Genomic DNA, 25,475 nt, shown 5'->3' with positions numbered 1-25,475 from the left:
CTGTCTAACAAGGACAGTCGACGCAGCTTCAGACTGACCAACATGGAAGGTACAGCTATTACTCCAACCAAATAATTTTCTTACAGCAGTATTTGTTACTTTCATTAATCTATACTTTTGGATGCACCTTCTGCTTTTCAGCAGTCATACTACAAAAGGTGGGTTAGTTAAGAAACAATTAGGTGCGTATACAAAACAATTTGCAGGCAGTCTTACTCTTTCAGCTTTCTAAGTGAAGTGCCTTTCAAGGCTGATTTATAACACTGTCGTCTTCAGAAGGCAAAATAATTAATAGGAGCATGGACTTCTAATTTCAGTGACTTCCAGAGAAAGTGGATTTCATTTGATTTATGATGGCCGGTGACTTCGCATTTTATCAGTTCATTCACTCATTATTTATGCTGATGACCAATTTCAATGGGTCGCTATCATCTAACTCACTACTAATCAAAGAGAATTAGGGTTCACTGCATTATTTAGAAGCCACTAATTTATCTTCAGAACAAGTATCAAGAATAGTTTGGGGCCTTCTACACTTAAAAAAAAAAAAAAAAGCACAGCTGGCAAAGCCATAGCATTTGCTTGATATTACAAATAAACATCATAGTTGTTAGTTTTAAAAGCAACTACTTTTTACATAAGTTTTTAAATGGGGTAGACCATACAGATAGAAAATAAATATAAAAAAGTGAAACAATAAAATGAAACAATTCCGTTTGACCTCTTATGTCAAAATATTTAAAATATGTTTTCTATTCCCTTTGCAGGCAACTCAAAGATGCTTTATTTTAAAAATTCTCATTCTCTCTCTGCTAACTAAATGGAAATCTTTGCACCAAAACAATCCTAGTTGGCATATTTCTCATTTAAAAGACATTTGACTGTATTCTAGACACAAAGAAATAGATCAGATTGAAACTTAGACATACCAAAAATGAGTTTTATCAGCAAGGTATAATTCCAAATCATATTCAATCATTTGGGAAAAAAAAAAAAAAAAAAAGCACTCCCATAAGGCAAAAAAGAAAAATAGTTTCCTATTTTGCTCTTGATGAACAGAGCACAGAAACCTCATTTCAATATTTTTATACCTTTGCACTTTGGCATCCATTTATTCTCTGATTTCCTGGACTTCTGTACTGCTGATCTTGTGTGTACCCCTTCAAGCAATATTTTTAACTGTTGTTGGAGTCATGACTTTTCTAAAACTCAGGTGAAGTACATAACCAGTAATTTTATATAACTAAACTGCTACGATCAAGTTCTGGACCATCTCATAACAGCATGGTAGTATCTGTTCTGTGAGACAGCACTGCAAACTTTAAAGATCCAAGTTTCAAAAGCTGAAAATAGGTGGGGAAAAGAGATAAAACATTAACTCTATAGAGGCATAGAAAACAAAAATTCCTTGGTGCCTCCGTGCATGATTGTGGTAGTCTTTCTGCAAAAATCATCTATTCCTTCATAAACAAACCTTTAAACATGTAAAATCAAGGATTTCCAATAAGTTTTTCTACATCTATTAAGAAAATACATCTTTATACAAAAACTAAGGTATAAATATTTTTAAGGAAAATTCAAGGTCTCCTTGTATCCCCACTATCCCAGGCCTGGGGCAAGAAGAAAAACAAGTCACCTTTTAAGCCAGAAGAGCATACCAACTTCAGTGTTTTCCACTGCTGTTATTCTCTCCCCACCTGTAGGTATGGTGTCAAAAGACAGAGCCTTCAGAAGAAACTGATACTTTTTACCTTTGTAAGTATTAAGGGATTCAAAACAACTCAGAAGTGCTACCTGCTCTTTGGTGTTCGCTCTTCCCCCAGCCCCAGAGTAGATCTGCTGCCTGCCTCTATTCCTCCTGCAACAGTTCTGGTACATGACTTTTCCCTGGGAAGGAGGAAAACAAAGGCAACCTCTGCCAAGAGAGGACTGGCAGGCAAGTATTGAAAATACACATCTGCAGAAAAGCCAGCACTGAAGTTGACCACCATTACAGAGTTTCCAGCACTTCTGCGGTGGGTGAACCCTGGAAGGCAGCTAAGCACCACACAGCTGACCGCTCCCTCCCCCCTTCCCTCCATGGGACAGGGGAAAATGACAAAAAAAAAAAAATGAAAACTTGTGGGCTGAGCTAAAAATTTCTTAGTAGGTGAAGGAGAAATGTAAGTAAGAAAGAAAATAAAAATGCAAAGGCACTCACTCACCACCTCCCATGGGTTGGCGGGTGCCCAGCCACCTCCCGAGTGAAGATTGCTCACCTCCCTAAGCCCCCTCTTCTCCCATTTTACTTCAGAGTTTGGGGTTTCACGGCACAGAACACCTCCGTGGTTAGATCGCGTCCTCTACCCGGTTGCATCCCCTCCCAACCCCAATCCCTTCACTGCATGACAATGGGAGTCAAGGCAGGCCTAGATGCTGGGCAAGCCCCAGCTGGCCATAGCTCAAAACACTGGTGTGTTACCAAGTGCTGTGTTACCAACAGTGTTTTGGTCACACATCTAAAACACAGCACTACACAAGCTGACATGAAGAAAATTATGTTCCAGCCAGGCCAAATACAACATCTAAAATCTATTCCTTCTCACGACAAAACTTTTTTGTGACAGTGAGACCATTTTAATACTAGCAAACCCCACAGAAAGTTAGTTACCTCAGCACTTCTCCTCCTGGCTTCTCCCCTAGCTGTAGCTGCCCTCTCACGGGCAGGAAGCTTAATTACCTCCCTGCCCGGCTGCCCTCACCCCTGGCTGCACCTGAGGGGAAGGCCTGACCAGGCAGTGGGGCTACTGACCTGGCAGGTGTGGGAAGGCAGCAGAAACCAACCTCAAGTCATCCCCCTGCACAGGTGGCTATTGATAACACTATGTTACCTTCCTAGGCTATGGTGGGTTTAAACAAGGCTTCTGTATCTTCAGAAAGTTGTGGTTAGTGTAAAAACCACACCCCTCCAAAACAAACAAAAAATCATAAACACAGTATAAAAATGCTATTTCAAAATACGTCTATTTTAAAATATTTAAAAGACTCTCTGTTCCTTAAAGACTGCCACATACGTACATAAGCTGTATAACACACTTGTCTTTTCAAATAAAGTGGTGTTAATTCCTGGGGCCACAATATCTTGATTGTTATTTCAAGCATATGTATATGCTCCACTGTGTGCGAAGTAAGGGTACTCTCTCTATATATTTGTGCATCATGTGAGAGGTCAACCCACTGGGACATAAAAATTAGAAAAGAAAAAAAAAATGAGTTACTGCACCACCACATGATACCAAAACAAGGACATGGAAGGAAAGAATTAGGAAAATAATTATATAAGGCTACAGAGTTTTATTGAATGAAACTGGTATTTTTGTTGCCAAACAATAATTACAAACTGATTGAAATGACTAAGTAGCCATTCAGATTAGTGTTCATAAGAGTTTTGTTCACATAAACAGAACATGCTCATCATACTAATGATCTGAAATAAAACCCATGACTTGGCATAGTTTTCTGCACCATAACACAATTTACATTTCATTGCTAGTAAAATCAAGCTGAAATACTGCAAACCAGTTCATCTTTACACTGCTTGAATTTTCTTTGCTGTTAATAAGCATCAGATGGATTTTTCACAAATAAGCATTTACACCTAACTTAGCAAAATTCAGTCACTCCCATTTATGTTCCTAAAAATATCTGAAAATTAAAACCTCCTAGGACTATTCAAATTTACATATTTCTATATTTGTATCACTAAAGATATCATGTTCATGTCTTCATGTCTTTTTTTTTTTTTAAACAATAAATGCATTTCTATAAAAAGATGTACATCAATGAAACCTGCAAGTAGTCGTTTACAGAAGTTAAAAATAGAAGTCTTCAGTCTGGCTACAAAGCACAAAATCCTTAAAACATAACATTATGAAAAATATTCTTGTGTACACAATTATCCTTGTAGGAGACAGAAGAAGGGAAGATTTGCTGCTTTTGTTTATTTTTTTGTCTGTTTTCATTTCTGTTGTTTTTTAAAACCCACAAGTATACTGTGTCATGGAGGCAAACTGGCACAATATGGAACACAAAGACATTTGTTCATACATGTATACAAATGAAATGCAAAATTTTCAGTTTGCAGACTAACCTCACAAATGTTCTATGACACAAAACTACACATACACTTCATAAACCTGTTTTATAGCTAGCATTAGGACAACATTCAGATTGAATGAAAAACTTAATCTATACGAATTAATTAACATAGCTGATACTAGTACTAATGTGAAAATAGCAGGACAATGAAGTTCAGAATCCTAGTAGTATCCCATGCTTATTACATAAAAGAAGTTTAATTAATCTGTCACAAATATTAAGCAAATGAATTCTTCTGAATCTCTTATTTGGACAGACAATATAAAAAGATAATTTATAATTTATAAAAATCCTGAGTGAAATGCTCAAGCAGACCTATTTAATAACTCAAATGAACCTTAAAAAACAACAACAACAAAAACAAAATAAATTCCTTAATGCACAGAGAATAATCACAAAGGTAAGAAAAGAGATGCTGTTTTTCTGTGCCAAACAAAATTATGACACCTACCCACAATGTTTGTCAAGTCCAAGAACTGAACTACATGACATACAGATGGGGATATATAGGGAAAATGTTCAAAAGATTCTTGTTCAAGTGTGGTAGCAAAATCCATGAGCGTTTGCAAAGCCGTTAGTCCAGGAGAAAAGACCTTTATCACCCCAGCATTGCTGTATATAGTTTTCCTGAGTCCCCAAGACTACTTCTTCATGAAGCAGAAGAAATACCAGCAGAATAATCCATAACTGGATTAATCTCAGCAAAAACAACAGCCAAAGTTGGCTGTTTTATACCAGCCAACAAATTTTCTAGGTATTCTGCAGAAGGGTATTCTTCAACACGGAAATCTCTCTCCAACCTTTGCACACACTCTTGTGCACATATCTAAGGTTATAATTTGCAATCAGTCATAAAACTCTGGAAAAAAAAAAAGTCTTAAAAGAAGGGGATGCAGTGGGGAGGAATGTGGGCACGAGAGAAACGAACAAGGCACTTCACAAAGAAAGTGTCCCTTTCTTCTCAGCCTGTCACATTCTTAGAATTTTAAATAATTAAATAAATAAAAACCACTGTGGATTTAGATATTTATGTAAAACATTTTTTCTGAGTAATTATACATTTATCAATGCTGTGAATTATCTTAGAAACTTCTCATTTCATATTCTTCTCTAAATAGCTAGAGACATTTTGCATTCCCAACAATTGAACAAATAGATTTTTAGACTCTGATATGACCTCTTCAAGCGAGCAGCTGTAAAACTCCCATTGTTCATAAAATCCTGCATATGTACATCCCCTAGTCCCCCCTTCCATTCAATATATATGAAAATGCAATTTACTGTACGTCAAATGAAAAATGCAGTTTTCAAATGCATGACAACAGGTGCTAGTTAAATGATCAGACACTATTTGTTACCTAGTCTCTTACTCTCATTTGCAGCATGATAAATTGCATTTTAGCAGAGTACTGCGATCTAAGGGGTCTTGACATGCTTTTATTGATTTGCATAGGTTATATGCATGTATTCCTGTTTGTAGGCAAATAGTGCCATGAGTAAATTCAAGTCACCGTGCCTGTGTTTCAAGAAAATTGCAGTCATCACAGGGGAGCCAAGATGGAGTGAGGCTGGGTAAAAGAGACACATGCAGCCCATTGGAATCTCAGAACCTCTATTAAGATTTATAGGCTGCAGGATTCTTTTGGGCTTCAACATTATTCTTAGTAAACCCTTTCTGTCTTCAGTTGTTTATAAAAACTGGCAGCTTTAGCAAAGACAGAAGCTTATGTTGTAGGTAGCACAATTTAACATAATAGTGATAGCCTGTCCTCCAAATATCCTGATACTGATTTTGAAAAGAGAAATTGCATATCCTGGATTCCCTTTCCGATAATTTGAAAGGTTTTGTTTTTACTAAACATCCTCTCCTGCATTTACACAACATTTTGTGGACCCCAGTTAGTTAAGATCAGTTAACATAGCTGTCCTCTCCTACCTCTTCACAAGTTAGCCAGCATCATTATTCCCCTCTTAAAAAAAAAAAGGAAAAAAAAAAGGCCTGTATAGGAAAGTTACATACCTTCCCTGCAGGGTACAAATGACAGGCCTAGAATCAGGAACTGAGGCTTCCATACTTGCGTATCTTCAGATTGGGAATGATGTGATCCACTGTCATCAACATCTGCATACAGTTTCACCAGTTTAGCATCAGCATATGCCAGAGCTCACCCCCATTAACTAAAGAGAACATAACACAATGTCCCCATGCAGGAAGATTATCTCTATGCATGTACACATATCGTTTTGTATTACAACTGTTGGAGCTGGCATGCAACATTCAAGCTGGTGTCAATCCGTACAGGCTACTGATCCAATCATTCCCTTGTAAATTTGCACATTACTGATAAAGGTTCTGGTTACTGGGGGAGCTGCTATTGTATCAGTAAAAGGATTTAGACTTGACAGGTATACTTACACCTCATAGTATCCAAGGAGCTCCTCCTTACTTGTATGTTATTTCAGTATTGAAAATTTATTAAAGAACTGTTTCAGAGTAGCAGTTTGGCATTAAATTTGATGGAACTCGAGAACTGTATTCTTTTCCCTGTCTGTATCACAAAGCCTAAAGCCAAGCAAAATTAATTTAATTGTAAATTTAAGCTCAAAAAACAAAAAAAAAAGAAAAACAAAAAAAAATTAAGAAAAAAATGAAATGATAAACATTAAGACAAGACAGAATGCACTATCTCAGTAAACATTCTGATCTGACATATAGTGCCACTCATGTGTCACTAGTAAATTCTAACCAAAACTACTTCATGTAGACCCTAACTAATGTCTAAGATAATTGCCCACATTATCAATTTTACTCCGCTATAGGTTTCTCAGTTTATGAAGATTCTCGTGTATGTTTCTCAACAAAGAACAAACTACAAACTTTGTTTACAGAGGCTGTAAAACTGAATGAATAAGCACATTACGACATATCCTGAAAGCATTTTTGCTTACTGTCTACCAATTTTTATACAGTTTAGCAGATGCTAAATATTCAATTTAGAATATTAACATTTAAGCAGGAGAAACAGCAATATCTCAAAGCAGAACTGACCTGCACAAATCATCCATGTATGACAGGATAAACGATTTGCAAAATATCAGAACAAAAATTCTGTTAATTGGTCAAAAAATATTCAATACATACTTAAATCTGTCAACCTGAGCCACTGCAATTCAGTTCCTTCAAGTCATTTATAGTTTGAGAGATCTAGAAAAAATATCTTCACTGTTCTGAATGAATTAACTCCTGCCTTTCAAGCTTGAAACTCTTCCTTGCTTAGATCTCCTAAAATGGTACACAGAATTAAAAATGATTATGCATATTATCTCTGTGTCCATGAAAAAAAATTACTACTTCCAATGTATTGGTATTGCCTCTACTTAGCCTGTTGGGCTCACTCTTTAGCCCCATTTTCACATTCGTGTGAAAGCAGGCCTATATTCTCTACTTGCCAAAGGTTTTGCACATTAAAACAAAGCTTTAGAAATAGGTAGGATTTCAAACCCCATGACATCCAGCACCCAGGCCTACAAGCATTCGTTTTCTCCAGATAGAAAAGATCAACCTGCACACACTTCCCAGCCAGAAGACTAAAATATACTAGCAGAAAGGGCCACAAGCACAGTGCAATACCACAGTCAAATTGTCTTTTTAGGAAAGCAATTAAGCACGACAACTGACATAGCCAGGCAATCTGACTAGGTAGTAATAGTTCCTTAACTATTCATCAAAGCATGGAAAAGTATAATATTAACAGAGACAGCAGCTGATCTTTCTTTAATTATAAAAATCTTCAGGTAAAAAGAATTTTTTTTCTCCACATCTAAGCAATGAAAATTCAAATCCCATATACCTCACAAAAGACAAGGTTTGACAAATTAAAAAAAAAAATGTAGTGAAAGTGTTTTTAGAAATTCTATATTGCAAAATTCAGAAGTATGCAGAACTGAAAAGGACTCTTGGGATTTCTTGCTAAAGACCTTGCCTCTGGTACAAATCACCTATTTGTATTAACCTCAGAAAAGATGTAAAAGATTGTTCAGTTTCTCCCTAATGAGAGGAATTCAGCATGGTTGGCATAACATTCCATGATAATATTTCTACGCAACATCTTCACTAACACTTCAAAAGCCATCAAAAATTTAACAAAGAAAATGATAATTAATATCACAAAACGTACAGATGAACAAATTAGAGTAAGTGGCGCTATCAAGTTATTGGTTTTTTCCTCCTCTCCTTCTACTCTGTGGAGAGATAATTAGGATTGCTTGACTTACTATTAATTTGCTGGTACAAAATACAGTGCAGGGGGTTGTTTCTATTCCGGGACATGCCTAAAGGCTGCAAAGTATGCCTCTACACAGAGAAACATATGACTGACCACCACTGTATCACTTCTCATAATTCTGGTACTTTCAAAATCATGTTTTTCCCACGTTTGCTCTCTCTTCCCCTTGTTTCAAGGTCATCTTCCTGCAACTTTCACTCAGGCTGCAGTCCTGTAAACATTTGTCTATACTTGCATAAATTCACACATGAATAGTGTGTGAATTTATTGCATTTATTGTGTAAGGCTAGGCACAGATAGGGAGATTCCCAGGAACCCAGCAGGCACTCCAGTAGCCGAGAAACAGCTACGGGGGGAAATACCTTTTAGCACCATTTTGTTTAGTGGAGCACATGTCTATGGCTGTGAAAGGCTGCACTCGTTCTAACTTGAATGGCTAATAATTAACAAGTACTCGTACATGCAAAAGATTTGATAACCTAAGAATAACCGTTTCTTAGATGCAGATGACCACCACAGAAGCAGTTCATCATCAAAAGACGACTGTTAGGTACCTGTAAAAGTGGACTTGAAAGATACTTTAATGTAAGAGTTCATCATTGCAGAAAGTGTTATTAAAAAAAATCGGAACTTCAAAAGAATGTGTTAAAGATTAAAAGCACTCCTCCAAACCTTTTGAACATCAGGAATTAAAATCTGACGCAGAAATATACATTTCAATTAACATCCAAGACTGAAAACTTATGACAATATATAAAGGAATTCTCTCACACGAATAGAGAAGCAACAAATCAGCATTAGCACTTAAACTATCAGAAAGGTTAATTCCACAGATCAAATGGATTTTCAGGGCATCCTTTGCAGATTCAGACCTTTATACTGAGAAGCTTGTCAAATAAAGCCACTCGAAGAGGAAAGAAAGTAGCCATGCCAAAGCGTATGTGTAGCTCGTGAGGTTGACATGCTATCACCATTCGTAAATAGTAAATCTATTTGCATTTTAGTAGCCCCCTATCTAAACACTACTCCCTCTGGAAAAAGTGTGTTCAGCAGTATTATAGTGCGCACACTTTGTTTGTGCTTATTAAATAAAAAGAAAGGATCACCTTCAACCATATTAATGATGGACTGGTGGATGAAGGATGTCTGCAAAAATTCACAACATCTGTTTGCTCCACTCTCTTCTCAGCGTGCTGCACCTATTCCTCATGCTTAATGATGCTCATCCACTCTGCAAGTTTTACGAACAAATGTGTGTTTAGCCACATTCATCATTCTGAATGAGCGTTCTTGATGAAGCATCCACTGGCCTGTTTCGCTCTTTCTGCTACACTTTAACAAATGACAACTGCTCTACGTATTTTTCATTTGTTAAAAATAAAAAGCTAAGTGAAGAATAGGCCCAGCAAATTTTTCTTTTACTCCTCTGGTAACTTTACTAGAAAATGGAATACTACATGCATTCAAACTGTATACAGGTTCACATGCACAAATCGAAATGGTGTGTATAGATGTATAGTATTTTCAAAACACTGTGCAGCAGAATACACCATACCAGAAATACATACTGTCCTATACAAAGAAGAGTAGTTCAATCTTCTCATGAAAGTAATGTATTATGTCACACTACAGTCAGTTAGGGCACCGATTCTGTGATGTATGCAATGCCTTGACACAAGCCACTCAGCATCTTTTGGTACCAGGCCAGCAATACATCACAGTGGACATCCATCTTCCATTTTCCAGCTTACTTGAAGCACACAAATATTTAAAGGGAAAGACATTTCCCAGAAAACATGTGCACCATAGATACCAATATAAAATAAATTCAACTGTGAGTAAGAAAGTGTGTCCAATCCAGGATACTTTTATCAGTTAGAAAAGCAAACTATAAAGGATATTAGTGAGTAAGTAGAGCTAAAGAATCAAATCTAATAAGAAGAAAATGCTCAGAAAAATTAAAGTGTGGAACACCTTCAGAAGTTAACTTTCAGAAGTCAGAGCAACTCACAATTTTCATTTGAGTTTCTGCACAGAAAAATTAAAATACTAATTTTCCTAAATACATGTACATGAGCTTTCTGATGCAATATGCAGTGAACCATTGCCAGGCTTATCTTCTGAAAGGATTTTGTATGCTTCCAAAAACTGTGTAGATGAAGTGAGTTTTTTGTGAATATCACTTAATGGTATTTCTGTGCTTTACTGATTGAGTTGCTGTGAGCCCATTTGGGTCTATATTGGTTGTCTGTGTTTATCTGTATTAGTTTGATTGAGGAGGCCAGCGGGCATATTGGATGAAGCATGTTACATTGTAAAATATGAATGCTGCATCCACACACTTAATGAATGTGTTAAGAACATTTATTGCAAAGCAACCACCTAAGATACAGGCAGATTTTGTGATTCCTATTTTCATGCTACCGTTTTATTAAACAGGTTGGGGAAAAACATGGATCCTGTAAAAGGATCTTAAGTTTGCCATAGATTGCCCTCCTACTGTGTAATAGTTCACAATGAAATAATTATGGATTAAAGAACCAAGGGAGGAAGCTTTGACTTATTTTCCATTAAAAATAAATAAATAAATGATCCCAAAACCATTATGTTCAAACCAAAAAGAGAGAGAGAAATGAAAATTCAATAAGCAGTTATATTTCATTGAGCAGTAGTAGGATACGGAATGAAACATGCACAAATTCAGAGTCATTGAAACTATTTAAAAAACTATAAATCTTGTATCCAAAAGCCAAACAACCCAAGTAACTTCTTACTAAAGCAGATACAAATTCTCTATAGAAAACTCTTTCTTTAAAATAATACTGGCATATACTAATAACGGCCACTGACAGCAGAAATACACTTAAAAACCAAAAATGTTACATGCTAAAAGATATCAATTCCTTAAACTTAGAGACAGGCTCAACTAGGCAATAAACAAAAGGGATAGTTATCCAAATTTGGAATATCCAAACTGGCAGTGACAGCAAAGTGTTATGGAGATGTGCAACTCTGCTTTGCGAAGGTAAATCCTGTACCAATGGTATGGTTGGTCAGAGGAACGCTGCTTTATCTTGTCCTCGAGACTCTACACACAAGTTAGATGGCATCAAAAGAGTAAATAAATAAAAACTAATTAAAACCTTTACAAATCATATTGTGCTGTTGCCATATATTAAAGTAAAACTAATACCAGCTCCTTTCAACCTTATCTAAAGCCATTAAGTAAGTCAGAGATATTGACTGGCAAACTCACAAACAAATGCCGCTTTGGGGTAAGTTATGTTCCATACCAAAAAAATGCATAGAATTATGGAAAACAGATGATGGCATTCAAATTCAATAACTATTGCCATAAATCAGCATGCACTGCTGATCTCCCTTTCCTAAGTTAATGCCATGTAAAATGAAGCTCTCGAGTTTCAAGACTCTATTTTTTGACAAAGTTTAGTAAGAACTTCCTGTGATGCCTCAACACTGATAAAAAGAAGGGGAAAGGGGAGAACTATATATCAAGTGAAATGAAATACATAAAAATGGAATCACTATGATTTAATAGAAATTGCAACAGATGTCTATTCAGGCTCCTCTGAGGTATAAGTACTCAAGGAATCTATTATTATGCTTAACAGAAAATTGTCCATGACAAATTTAAGCACTATGTAGAAAATATTCCTCTTCAGGTATCTACAGTGAATACTGTAGAACTGATAAGAGTTGCATATTTTTGTTATAAAAAGGAATTTGTAATTATAAAAAAATATACAAATTACTATTTTTTTTTAATAAAAAAGGTGCCTCTGATCATCATATTTCAGAAATTAGGTTCCACAGAGGATTTTTATATAAAAAAAATAATTTACATTTTTTGCTATGAATGCTTTTTTTCTCTACTGTAAAACAGATCTGTATCTGAAAATAAAAGAAAGGATTTATGCAAAAATAACCTCAAGGGGATCATTACAGAAACACAAAAAGTAATTTTCTACTAGAATTGTTAAGTGTATTTGCAATAGATGTTTAAAAATATGGCTACAAAATACATAAAACATACAAATGAAGGGGAATTAATACAAGCATGATAATTTAAATTGTATCCTTACTTAAGTGACAGACTGATTAAGCCACAAAGCATAGTTTCCAAGGGGGGGAGGGGAAACCTTTTGCTAATTTAAAGTTAGAGTGATATTAAAATACATGTATTTTGTGCTATGTAGATATGTAGCAGTCACATTCATTCTCATTACTTACATATGCATTGAGTACAAACAGTTTATTAGACTTCTCTAAATAAATCTCTAGGTATAGTTAATCACTTGAAAAAAAATAATAATAAGGAAAGAACAGAAAAAAATTGAAGGTGACAAGTGCAATTCCATACCTCTATAAACAAGAGAAACTGAACCCGGGATGATAGTGCTCCTACCCATGCAGAGTAGCAAGGAGCGCTGAGAGCATCTGTTCCCACCAGAACTAAAGGGAGTACCAGCCTACTTTGTGAGCGGTCCCCACAAGTCCACGAATGGCAGCGCACCCTTCCGTGACTGGCAAGGGAGGTTACAGAACTGGCGAGGCAGGTGCAGTCTAAGGCACACGTTAACTCAAACTGTACAATAGGTCTCAAGAAACACATCACAGTACTTTTGAGAAAATCAGAGCACAAATAACCCACAGATTACTGCAAATTACTCTGACAAAAATAAGTCCAAGCATATCTGACAGTAAAATTACACTCTCCTCAACAACAGTATCCCTTAGGTAACCCCCTTCTCTCCCCATCCCGAATGTTAAATTGTCTCTTAGCTTTACAACAAATCAGGGCTAAAAGCTGCATACTGGCAGTAAAGCACTTCTTTCCATCTTCCATAAATTTTATTTCTTCTCAACAGCATCAAGTGTGGTATATTTTACAAAAATTATGAAAAGCATCAAAAAAAGAAACCAAATGTCAATGATGCGATTCAAAGCATTTGAAGGGCACTGTTCCCACCAATGGCAAGAACATCACAAAAATTTCTTCCTCTACTGCAGGTTGAGTTTATGCTTTTCGATGGAACAACAACATCTGTGAGCTATAGAGACTGCACTTCATTTTTTTCCTAGTGGAATCAGAAGTGCTTTATTTTAGACCCTTCCAAATATGATGACCATACTTGAAAAACAACACTGTCACTCATTAAATAATAAGGAGCAGCACGTAGGACAAAACTGGAGCTCTCTGACAAGGTCTTATCTTAAACTTTTTTCAGTTTTCTTATGGACTGAAATAGAGGTTCTGTATGAGTCTTGTCTCTTTCCCTCTCTCTCCCTCCTCCCCCCCCCCCCCCCATATGATCATATCTGGCAATGAAGACATCTCTATTTATTTATTTATTTATCTACAGAATCAGTCTTACACACAGAAATCACAGAAACATGAATGGGAATAGGATGTTGTAAGGAGGCCCAGGGTGGAAGAACTGCAAACACAGGCTTTTTCTTTGCAGCTAATTTGTTACTTTTTTACATATACTTCAAAAAGCATTTTATACAAATGACTTCATTCTGCTTTTACCCACTGGGAACAATTCCATATCCTAAAGGAGATTATTTAAACTTTTCTCCTCCCTATAGCCAGCTAAGATTTTTATCAAAATACTGCTTTTGTATTTTTGCTTTGTCTTTTTAAGAAGTTCCTCCCTTGTATTTGTAATACCACCTCCCCTCTTTCTCCATATAGCCTCAAAAACACTTTAGCTCTTTTCCTAGCAATACTTCTCATGAGCCAAGCAATACCATGGATATAAATGCCACAGTGCAACAGAGAAGAAATATGCCTATATTCTAAATATGCCCAAAATTTCACTGTTGATGCCATTCTTCATCTAATCAGAAAGAAAAAAAAAAAAAGTTTTGATCCTGTCCTCTCCATAAAATCTGTGTGAATATGCAGGAAACATGACCAATTTTCAGATGGGCTGTCTGTCAGACTCCCTGATCACATCTGGCAGAAAACAACAAAGGTCTGAATAGCTTGAGGTAACAGAAGAAATGTGGCCCAGGAAATAAATGAAGTTAAGATGGAGTCCAGAATTAATCGGCAGTATGCTGTTACCTTGCTCAGTACTGTTGTACACAGGCCACCCAAGACTAGGGATGCCCAGCATTAACAGTGAAAAACTGCATACCGCAAGGGGTCTACCTGCTCCATGCAGTTTAACAACTAAAAGTTAGATAACAAAAGTTAGATAACAGCATGTCTGTAATGGCAAGATAAAACAAAGAGTACCAGGTCTTACTTGGGTTAGTCAAAGATAAAGGTGCTTGTAATTCTTTCTCATTTTCTTGTTGATATATCACCATAATACAACATCCATAAAAAAAATCCCACTATCAAACTCAAATTTAGGTGTTATTTTTCTGTAAGTCCAGCCTTGTGTTGCCTAGGCACATCTAGGAGGACTACCCTAACAGCCTTCAGCACTTGAAGACAGAAGATGAAAAAGAGGCAGAGTAATGTCACTTGAATCACTATCTGTTCACATACATATATATGAACATGCAAGTATGTATATGAATACATATGAACATATATTTATATATTTCCAACAATGTATGTTAAAATGCCATAAATGTTTTCACTACTTGCCATGCCCTGCTCTTGGATGAGGACTTTAGTTGCTTATTTTCTTGTGCTCCAGAAACAAAATTTCCAACACATGTCTGTAGTCAAGTTGATCTTTAAAAGGTATATTAACCCCATATCATCAACACTTTCAAGTTATGTTGCAATTTAAAAGAAATTTGAGATGGCCCAGCAATATTTCCTTACAAAAATTATACTCCTTATTCCTTCAGCAGAAAGTCAAAAGAAATAGGAATATCTAAATACTCAAAATCCTTAGTACATTGTGACATCTTTTAGAGAAAAAAATCTTTAAAGTGTTGTGCTTGCTAGTAGCATTCAGATAAACTTTGTTTTCATCTTTTATTGTACGACCCTCTTTTTAGAGAAGTCACCACATGAATCTAGACTGACACACATAAATATTTCACACTGACTAATAAAAGGTTGACATATAAAGAATAAATATTGTGTGTGCTAGAACCAGCCTCTGCTTTAGACACACCTGAGTTCACATCTTTTAAATAGGACATGTCAGCACTGTGTATCCTTACGAAATCAGACAGACCACACACCTGTCATTGACTTAACTGGGCAAGAAACATGACTGGTGCTCAGAACTTCAGCCAGAAATGCAATTATCTGGCAGGAAGAAAATTACATATACACAGTGAAGTTTAGCAGAGATATTTTGCCATTATTAGCACCTCTCTTATAAAGAGGCCATTTTATTAGTTTTAGGTGTTAAAAATCACAGAATCACAGAATTGTAGGGGTTGGAAGGGACTTCGAGAGATCATCGGGTCCAACCCCCCTGCCAAAGAAGGTTCCTTAAAGCAGGCTGCCCAGGTAGGCGTCCAGACGGGCCTTGAATACCTCCAGAGAAGGAGACTCCACAACCTCCCTGGGCAGCCTGTTCCAGTGCTCCGTCACCCTCACTGTGAAGAAGTTCTTTCGCATGTTGGTGCAGAACTTCCTGTGCTCCATTTTGTGGCCATTACCCCTTGTCCTGTCCCCACAAACCACTGAAAAGAGGTTGGCCAAATCTCTCTGATCTCTCTGTCTCCCACACTTCAGGTTTTATAAACACTGGTAAGACCCACCACCACTACCCCCCCCCCCCAAAAAGAAAAAAAAAAAAAAAAAGTGTTTTTGAGAAAATGACTTGCATACCAGAAAGCATTTTTTGTTATAATTTTACACTTTTAATTTTTTTTTAATCCAACACAGACAGCAAATGTTTTTTGTTATTCCAATAAATGAATGACGGCATCGTGAATTAACGAGACTAAAATTTTCAGTGTTACTGATGCCCTGTGTGAAGACTTACACTGCACAGCTTTACTCTAGGATCATTTCTAGGGTATGACACCTAAACCTTGGCAAAGCTACATCCATTTCTGATTATATATGGTCCATACCTGGTACAACACTTCCTCTTGAGATGGGTTTAATACAGAAGACCGCTTGATAAAGTCTTCTTCAGAGAGAAAAAACAAACAAAAAAGCCTCTCCAACAATTACCTTCTTGTGCTTTGCTTTCCAGCTATATATATTCTTTAAACTATGTTACCTTTTTCTTTCCCATTTTTTTTTCCTTTCCCAAATTGTATTATTCCCAAAGTGAGCATGTGCTCTCTTTCTAATGCACTACATTGAGCAGATATACATATTTCTCTCTGGGAAAACCCAGACAAAAAGTGGAAACCCTTAATAAATATAGGCTTTAACAACTCCCAGCTGCTCAGATGTGACAGAGGTCTGATCTGCACCTGTAATTTTTCAAAAATGTTATTTTGCAATAACAAGGCAACTTCCTGATTAATTCAATTTAATACACTTTTTTAAAGTGCATTAAAAGTAGATTAAACTAAGCTGGAAAAGACACCAGAGTAAGAACACTCACAGCAAAATTAATGAAGAATATAACAATATAAACATGACTATTTAGAAACAGCATTTAACTATTTCCAATATAAATTGTGTAGCAGAACACTAGAGTAAACAAATGCTTCCAACGTGAAGGGGTTCCCATCTCAGTCTGTAACAGACTCAAATTCTGATTAAATGTCTCTTAGTAATTCATTTTGAATCAACCCAGCTATTTATTCTAGTCAAACTTCTCAGATGAGAAAGATTAACTCATCTCATTTACTCCCAGCATCACATGCAGCTTTCAATCTCATAAGTCATAATGAGTTAAGAAAATTAAATTACAAAAACAAGAATTCAGAAGGACACGTTATCACCTGCCCCAAAGAGGTGTTACTTGGCTGTATTAATATTTGTAAAACAATTTGGATTCCCAGACAAAAGCAGCTATGCATACAGGAAATATTACTCGTAATGAACGCTACAAACACACGGTTCTTTCTCAAGGCCCTACTCAGAGGTAGCAATACTTGATTGCTCTTGGCTCTCATTCAGTCGGCCCCAATGCTTTGAAAACTCTTTGGGGCTTTTGTGAACTACGCTAACATACAAAAGGATATAGTTCACCAAAAAATAAAAACAGAACATGTAGGGGGGAGTCAGCAGAAAAGACTGAGGAAGGGACAGGATTGCTCAAAACTTCTGGCAAGAGTTTAAAAAATAAAAAATAAAAAGGTGTGTGGGATCACTGGCAGGGGAGGAGAACAGAAGGCACAAACAACTCAGCTCTTGGTATGAGGGGAAACAAAGGTCCAAATAATTCCCAGAGTGGTAAAGGAGAAAAAAGGCAGAAATAAGATTAAAGGCAGAAGCATCTCCTGGCATAGAGAAAGATTGTTCAACAGGTTTGAAAAATGAACAAACTGTCAGGTGTGGACAGAAATATGTATAGAGCTGCCTGTGTAATGAGCTTGGCCTACTATGAAACCACCACAGCCCTAAGCATACAAACACAACAGACAATTCATCCCCAGGGTAAAGCCTAGGTGTGTTTCTTTCTTTCTTTTTTTTTTTTTTTAAAGAAACTGTCAAAGATTACATTACATGTCCTTTTGCAGTATTTTGTTTTACAACGTAAATACCAGAATACAGTAGAAACTAGTTAGTGACCTGATTCAGTAGTGAGAGCAAGCAGGAGAGAGATGAGCAGATCTTCTGCTAGATTGAAGTTCTGAACTGCATGCTGCCATTATTACAGCAAGAAAAATTTCCCTACATTCTTCTAGCTTCTTCCAATGATAGTAACAGCCAAACACACACAAAACATCAACCATCGTCTTGGTTTCATCAAGAGCTGGGCAGATGACACGTACTTCAATGTCCAGAGGATTTCCAGTCATCTTTAATTCTGGAAGAGTCCATTAGTATTTCTTTGGGTTTGCTTTTTCGCTCCTGGGTGTGATTCATGCAACATTAGAACATCAAGTCTTCAGGGACAAAATTACGATCTCAAAAGGCAAGGAGAACAGCACACAGAAAGGGAACAAATTCTTAACACAAAGATCTGGAATCCAACAGATAGCCCTGATTCTCCAAGCACACCCATGGTTTCACACTCCTTCCTTCTTTCACAGGAAAACAACAGCACAATCAAAGTATACGACTAAAGACAGAATCTCTTCCTTTGTATTTAGATTCAAAACAGAAAGGCAACATCAGAGAATATATAAAGAAAACATCCCAAATAAACAGGGCAGGGCTGGGTTACTCCCTTAACTGCTGTGGGTTTAGACACGTAACTAGCCAAGGAACATTTTGAAAACACAAACATTTCTTGGGAAATGGGATCACTTTATTCCTAGATAGTGGTCAATACAAACTAAGTCTTAAAAGATCAAGTATTCACAGCATCTGTAAGAATTAGGATAGAAATCCCTCAATTGTACCTTAACATGTTAAGGTACGTATACAGAAGAGAATACAAACGCTTATATTTGTGTGCTACACAAATAAATAACTTGCTTGTTTTGAATGACTAAATCACAATTTCTGTAACAACACCACTCTGCTTTGATATTATTTCATGACCTTCAGCTTGATAGACTGTATCTTATTTACATTACAAACTTTCCTAGCAAGTCACTACAGCTGGGAATTAATCTTGATGCAACTGGCACACAAGAATCTGTACTCACACACTGCCAAGCTGCCTTGTTTTGGGCAGAGATTACACACAGCTGCTCCTCAGTGGAGCCTGTTCAGCTGCAGCTAGGCATCCTAACAGAAGTTGCAGAAGAGCTCCTTGTGCTTCAGCACAAACCAAGCATCTTAAATCATGATATTACAAACAGCAGACCCATTGAACTGATAGAGTACATAGCCACTGTATTCTCCAATCCCAGCCAAAACCAGTTCTCAAAAACACATGAAAAGGACAGTATGAAACCTATGATCTCTTAAGAGAGATTGTTCCATCGTGTATTGCTGCTGATAAATAAATCCAAAAGAAATCCAAGGCACCATTAACAGAAATGTATTTTTTGAATTGACAATTCCATATGGTTTTATGGCAGACTTTCAGTCCAAGTTGTTTTTATATTACTCATTTGTTTTTGCTAAATATAATATATTGGAGAAGTATGATTAAGATGAAAAAGCATTCCTTACTTCTCTCACTGTAGAATGTAATTTGTAAGATGCATTTGTAAATTCAGAATACTTTTTTAAGGTCTAATCTGGAACTAGAAGCTATCTTTGTACACATTAACCATCTAATATTACCTGCTCAAAGGTGGCTTGTCTGAGACCAACAAATAAAGCTTAAGGGAAAAAACTGCTCCCTTCAGGATGCATCCTGTTGTTAAAATGTCATTGTTTGCATAATAAAGTACTTCATGTCATTAACCTTTGGTGTAAATATTGTAAATGATATTTCTTTTTCTGATAATTAAACTTAGTGTGCAAAAGAGTGACAACTAGTTATAAAATCTCATTTACACTTATCCACCATACTGCTCTTTGAATGAATGATAGTGCTTTTAACTATTTTCAGCTGAGAAGTACCATTTATAATAGAAAACAGTTTTATACCTGGACACTGTAATGAATCACTGAAATCACTGTTTGGAAGGCTATTCATGGAAATAATCCCACTGAAGTCCAGGAGACCTGCTCTTACAAGTACACACCAATGTGAGTATGGGCTGCATAATTAGGTCCTCTGTGATCCCTCCTAATATTACCTAGAGGCTAAAGCACAGCATTTCTCTGTCAGGATCGCCAGTTACCTCTTCAGGCATTGAACAAGTTAGGTCCAGATTATTTGCATGAGCTGTCTATCCTAAACTTGCTCATAACCTGTATCCGGTCAGTTTACCATCAGCTACAGATTTGTCATTCTGTAACTCTAATTTATTCTCTGGCACATCTTTAATTTATAGCTGTTGTCCACCTGCCACCACTTTGGTAGGACTCTGGCTCTTTACCCTCATGCACATGCCTGGCTAGTGCAATTACCATTTAGAAGAGCAAATACTGAATATTTATTTTCTGAATACTACTTCATAATATTTCTGTTTTGATGGAGTTTTGCTATATACATGTTATACAGCTTACAATATGCCCATTGTATAATCTGGAATACTCTTTACATGCAACTTTTAGATAACTATGAAAGGTTCTCTGTAAGAGGAATGGGAAAATGAGTCAGAAAACTGAGACATGCATGTGAACTGCACTGCCATACAATGACTTTTTTCAGAACTCTATTAGAAAGTGCTGTGACAATTTCATTTTGTTATGTCCCATTTTTAAGCATCATATCTTATACAAGTCTTAAAATGCACTAATTGGAAATCCTCACCATGTACAGAACACTGCTTTCAAAATGACAACTGTTCCTCTTTCATCAGAGTACTCAATAGCAGGAGAAAAATCATTTCCAAAATTCAAAGCATTTTGATCTGGTTCTGTCAAAATGCTATGTGTTCTCGGTTGGCAATAACACTTCAGTCAAAATATGACTATTTTGGTTCAGGGTGGTGGCTTTCTGAATATCATTACCTCCACAAGTTGGGAAAATAGAAATAAATAAATAAATAAATAATGACTATTGCTGCTTTGCTATACTGCCTGTAAGGAACCTTACGGTGAACCTGTGCAAACATTCCAATTTAAATTTAGAATATTTTTAATAAAGTCTAGCCCCACAGAAACAGAGCATGGTTTACTTCAGTTAATAAATATCCATTAAGCGCAAGGACTTTTTTTTTTTTTTAGGTAGAAGCAAAGGGTATGAGAAATTATCAAACAGGTATTAATTTATGGGTATTAAAGGCTGCTGTTTACCAATTTCTCTCTCCTGAAAGACAGTAGTATCTCCCAGACTTTTTCCGTAGTAGCTATCTCACATAAAGAGCATTTTGGAAACATTTCCAAATCACAATTCACAGAATAATTAAGGTTGTCAGGGACCTCTGCAGGCCACCTAGTCCAAATCCCACACAAAGTGGGTCCAAAATCAATACTAAATCAGATTTCTGACACCTCTCACCAGTGACTACAAAATTACTGAAAAAGATAAGACAACTTGTGAAATTATTCAGCTATTTTCATATGCCTGTTAGTTGGTACAATACCAGTGCCTAACAGTAAAGGCAAGCAGGCTGGCATTTCTTCCTTATTTCCAACTGTTATTACAGACATCTAGATTCCTTTCTGCAGTGAAAGCGCTGGACATCTGTAGAAGCAGTAGGCAGCAAAGTGATAGAGCCAGGATTATGCAAGTTGCCAGATGCATATGGACAACAAGTTGTCTGCAGCTTGAAGAGTAAGAATCAGCAGTATAAGAGTCATGCTCCGTTTAATCAAGGAAAATAAATATAAGCAAGACTTAAAGCTAAAGTAGCTAACAGTTTTGTTCGTAACAAAATAGCAGATTGCTGACACGACAGGCTCTCTCATGTGTATGCTGAATTGTCTCAAATGGAGCAGAAGACTAGCTTGTGGGCTGCAATATTCAAGACTCCATGTAAAAGATGGTATGCTGTACATCTAAATGTGCCAGGATGTTTGCCCTGATGACAAGCCAAACGCACCACTGAGTTACTGCTGCCAGGCTAGCCTGACATTATATGAATAAAGTTGCTAAAACACTGGCCAACGCTTTGGTCTTCACTGCTCTCACTAGCTCACAGACCTTAACAAAGCTTCAGTGAAAACATGTATGGCATTAGACATCCCAGCTGAAGACATAATAGTTAACAAGCACGAATCCATACAAGATGAAAGCTGGGATTCTGAATTTATTCACCTTAGGTAGCACTGAGGAAATCAAACATTTGCATTCACTGCAGGGTGCTGCTAATTACCACAACCACCATCAGATTTACTTCTATCACTTTTGCCAAAGTAGTCACTCTCAGCAATACAAAGGTTAAGGTTTGTGCCTGATAAAACCCTTCTATCTCTACCCATTGTCATGCAACCCAAAGTAGATGTCAAAAGGGGCAAGATTTATTCTTCCTTTCTAGATGCACACAAATGGGATCCACCATCACAAATTTACATGAAGACACATTTTCACTACTGGAAATAACAGATGTCTCTCAGAGGGCCCAGGTAAACTTATTAAGAAAGTCATCTAGTCTTAAATATAAACTCTTCCAACATAATGCAGTTGCAGTTGTCTTTCACAAGGGATATCTTCAACATCAGATTTTTAATGAACAGCTCTCCAAGAGTCCCCAGCATCCATAGTACAAGTGCCAGCAATCCCTTGCCTTTGCTATGCAAGGAATGACAAAATTGAATGATCAATGTGCCACTGCATAACCGAATGGTTATGTGGAAAGATAATGAAAGAATGGACTTAGGTTTAGCTTTTATGGTATCGTTTTTCACCTTCCCACTCCCCAGTTACTCAGTGTCTTGCCAAAGGTTAGTCTTTTCTGTTGTAACAATTCAATTTTTTGTGAAACTGTGGTATAAAACAATCTGGAGAGAGGAGGGGTGGGATTTTTCAAGTAGAGATCACGAACAACAGACATGACATAGCTACAACAAACACAGGAGATTGGATCAAACACCTTAATCTGGCTTCATCGCTGGTATATTATGACTTTGGCAATATAAGCTTGAAGTTAAGCTGTAAGTGAATGTCAGAAGTGAAACCTAGTTTTCACTAGTTGGACTGAACCAATCTCACCTACACTACCAAAACCACAAAAGTTCTCCCACACAAAAAGGTGTTATCACTGCAGTTGCAATGTCCAATTCATGGTAGACAGCAAAACCCATACACACTGGGGATTGGACAGCTAGAAAGTGGCTCTGTAGAGAAGGACCAGGAGGTCCTGGTGGACACCAAGTTGAACATGAACCAGCAATATGCCCTTGCAGCAAATGCCTGCAGCATTCTGGGCTGCGTTAGGAGTGTTGCAAAAAATTAGAGATTTCACAATCTCGTAAATTTGAAGCAAAGAAATCACACTATAGTCTGTTGTACAGAAGAAGAAATCCAAGAAATCCAAGAAACCCAAGAAGAGAATAAGCTTTTGCTTGAGAATGCTTACCTTTGCTTTGACTTCTTGACATCTATCTCACATCACCATTGTTTCCCATTTTAATAGTGATTTTCAAATATTATCATGAAACTTATTAAAATGAATACTAATGTTAGATTAAAAATATGAAAAAAAGTATTTTATTTCTATTAAGAATGTTTTCTTCTAACTTTAGAGCAAAAGAAAAGTACTGTGATGTCCTACACCACCTCAAGAAGTGTTTGGACAATGTTCTCAGATACATAGTCTGATTTTTTGGGTGTCCAGAAGTTGGACTCAATGATCCTTGTGGGTCTCTTCCAACTTGGGATATTCTATGATTCTATGACCACATTTATTTTATCAATCTAGGTATCTTTAACAATCTCAAGAACTTGATATAAGACTCTGTTAAGTATTAACACTACTGTTTTCCTGTCCTCCTATTTGATAGTCATTTCTTCTTGCAATGCCTTTTTTTTTTTTTTTTAACACCTTATGACAAGGATCTACTGCAGGTCTATTTCGGGACTAAAACAATAACAGTCCAAAAAGAAAACAGAAAAGGGGAGGATGGAAATGGGAAGGTGTCGAGGGGTTAAGCCAATTCTAACTTCATGAGCTATATTGTGACTCTAATGTAAATAAACCTCAACTCATAGTATGTTACCCTCCATTTAGTATCTGCTGATTTCAGATGAAACCACATGTGAAATCGTGTACTAGCAAATGTCAAGGTATTACAAAGCAATCCAAATGCTTTCTGGAGAATTTCAAGACAGAAAGACCTCTCTAAAAAACTGAATTAACTGATTCTGAAAAATGAATTAACAGAATCCCGTTAATTCATCATCACTCTTGGAAAACTAGTTCCTACATATAATACATTGCAGAATTTTATCTTATCTTCAGTCTTTCAAAATGATTCCCATGTGCCAGAAATACAACCTTGAAATTGCTAGTTTTTAAAATGTGGATTTTTTAATATAGAAAATGTAGGTTTCCCCTCTCCATAAAAGAACAAGCCTTCATCAAATGAATAATTTAAAACCCTCAAGTCATCATACATTCCCATTAATCTTTTTGTTCAATACACATACTAGCAGTGAGACATTGTTGCGAAATCTACAGTAGATGTCCAATTCAAACAAACCAACGTGGTTTTATACTTATCTTTAAGAAATGTATCCTAGATGAAATAGATCAGTCTTTAAAATTAAACAGCAGCTTGTAACAACTGCATTTACCATATTGCGAGACTGTTTGGAATCATCACAAATACAGGTATAGTAGATTTTTCATATGTAGAAGATCAAAGTGCATTATATTACTTCAAAGACACTGCAGTATTCCCCTTCCCATCTACAGTATACTATATGAATTCTTGTCATTATATCAATTTAATCCACTGCCATTTTTTAGGCTACTGTTTGTCTAACCGAATGAAGAACAGAATAGTTGGCATTTAATGTGACTGCATTGCTTTTTCCAACCCGCCTACTTTAAAGAAAAAGTTTGTTGAGTGCACACAATTCACTTTACAGATCATTTGAAATGCATAAACAATTCCAAATGCAGAAATAACAAAAACAATAATTTGTCATTCTGAAATGCTGAAACGCTTGGAGGAAGATTTGAATATAGTACACTCTTTTGTTTGTAAGCATGGTGATTTGCCAAGCTGCACCTCACACTGCACTAACCCTAGGGCATTCCAGTCACAAACACACTTTGATCTGCTGTGCTTTTGGATTCTCTCTCTGAGGGCTCTACCTTTCTTGACAATCCCAGAGGGAAAACGCAGCATTGCACTCTTTCCCATGTACCACTCCAAAATGAGTGCTCCATATGCTTGCTGCTAGTTCAGCCTTGCACTGCTTTTCCACAAGCTTGTTTGTATAATAACGACAGCTGCAGGATTCTTCAGCTGAAGTTGTGAATTGGGTTTGGAAAAAAAAAAAAAAAAATGGAAGGGAAACCTACAGAGATTATATGACAAATGAGAAACAATATTACTTCTGTGCAGTCTTAATG

General features: G+C 36.6%; 2 protein-coding genes across 10 annotated transcripts in view; both read right to left on the bottom strand.

Annotated features, from left to right (window-relative positions):
* The window catches only part of LRMDA (leucine rich melanocyte differentiation associated), a 668,732-nt gene that overhangs the window by 421,025 nt on the left and 222,232 nt on the right, over positions 1-25,475 (bottom strand).
* The window catches only part of LOC308197317 (uncharacterized protein), a 296,269-nt gene that overhangs the window by 96,311 nt on the left and 174,483 nt on the right, over positions 1-25,475 (bottom strand). For 2 of the 9 annotated variants that reach the window (XM_080597574.1, XM_080597573.1), the window contains exons 1-3: positions 2,651-16,139; positions 1,795-1,887; positions 1,637-1,725 (exon numbers count right to left, since the gene is read on the bottom strand). The exons of 4 other annotated variants lie outside the window; for them this stretch is intronic. In XM_080597574.1, the coding sequence (XP_080453700.1) occupies positions 1,637-1,725; positions 1,795-1,878 (173 nt within the window). In that variant the 5' untranslated portion in view covers positions 1,879-1,887; positions 2,651-16,139. Of the gene's footprint in view, positions 1-1,636; positions 1,726-1,794; positions 1,888-2,650; positions 16,140-25,475 lie in introns of those variants that run through there. 3 more of the 9 variants (XR_013952808.1, XR_013952809.1, XR_013952810.1) reach the window with 3 other exon arrangements.

This window comes from Anser brachyrhynchus (genome assembly GCF_964034855.1).
Source record: "Anser brachyrhynchus genome assembly, chromosome: 6".
Classification (NCBI taxonomy): Eukaryota; Metazoa; Chordata; class Aves; order Anseriformes; family Anatidae; genus Anser; species Anser brachyrhynchus.
This window is presented reverse-complemented; position numbering and strand designations above follow the sequence as displayed.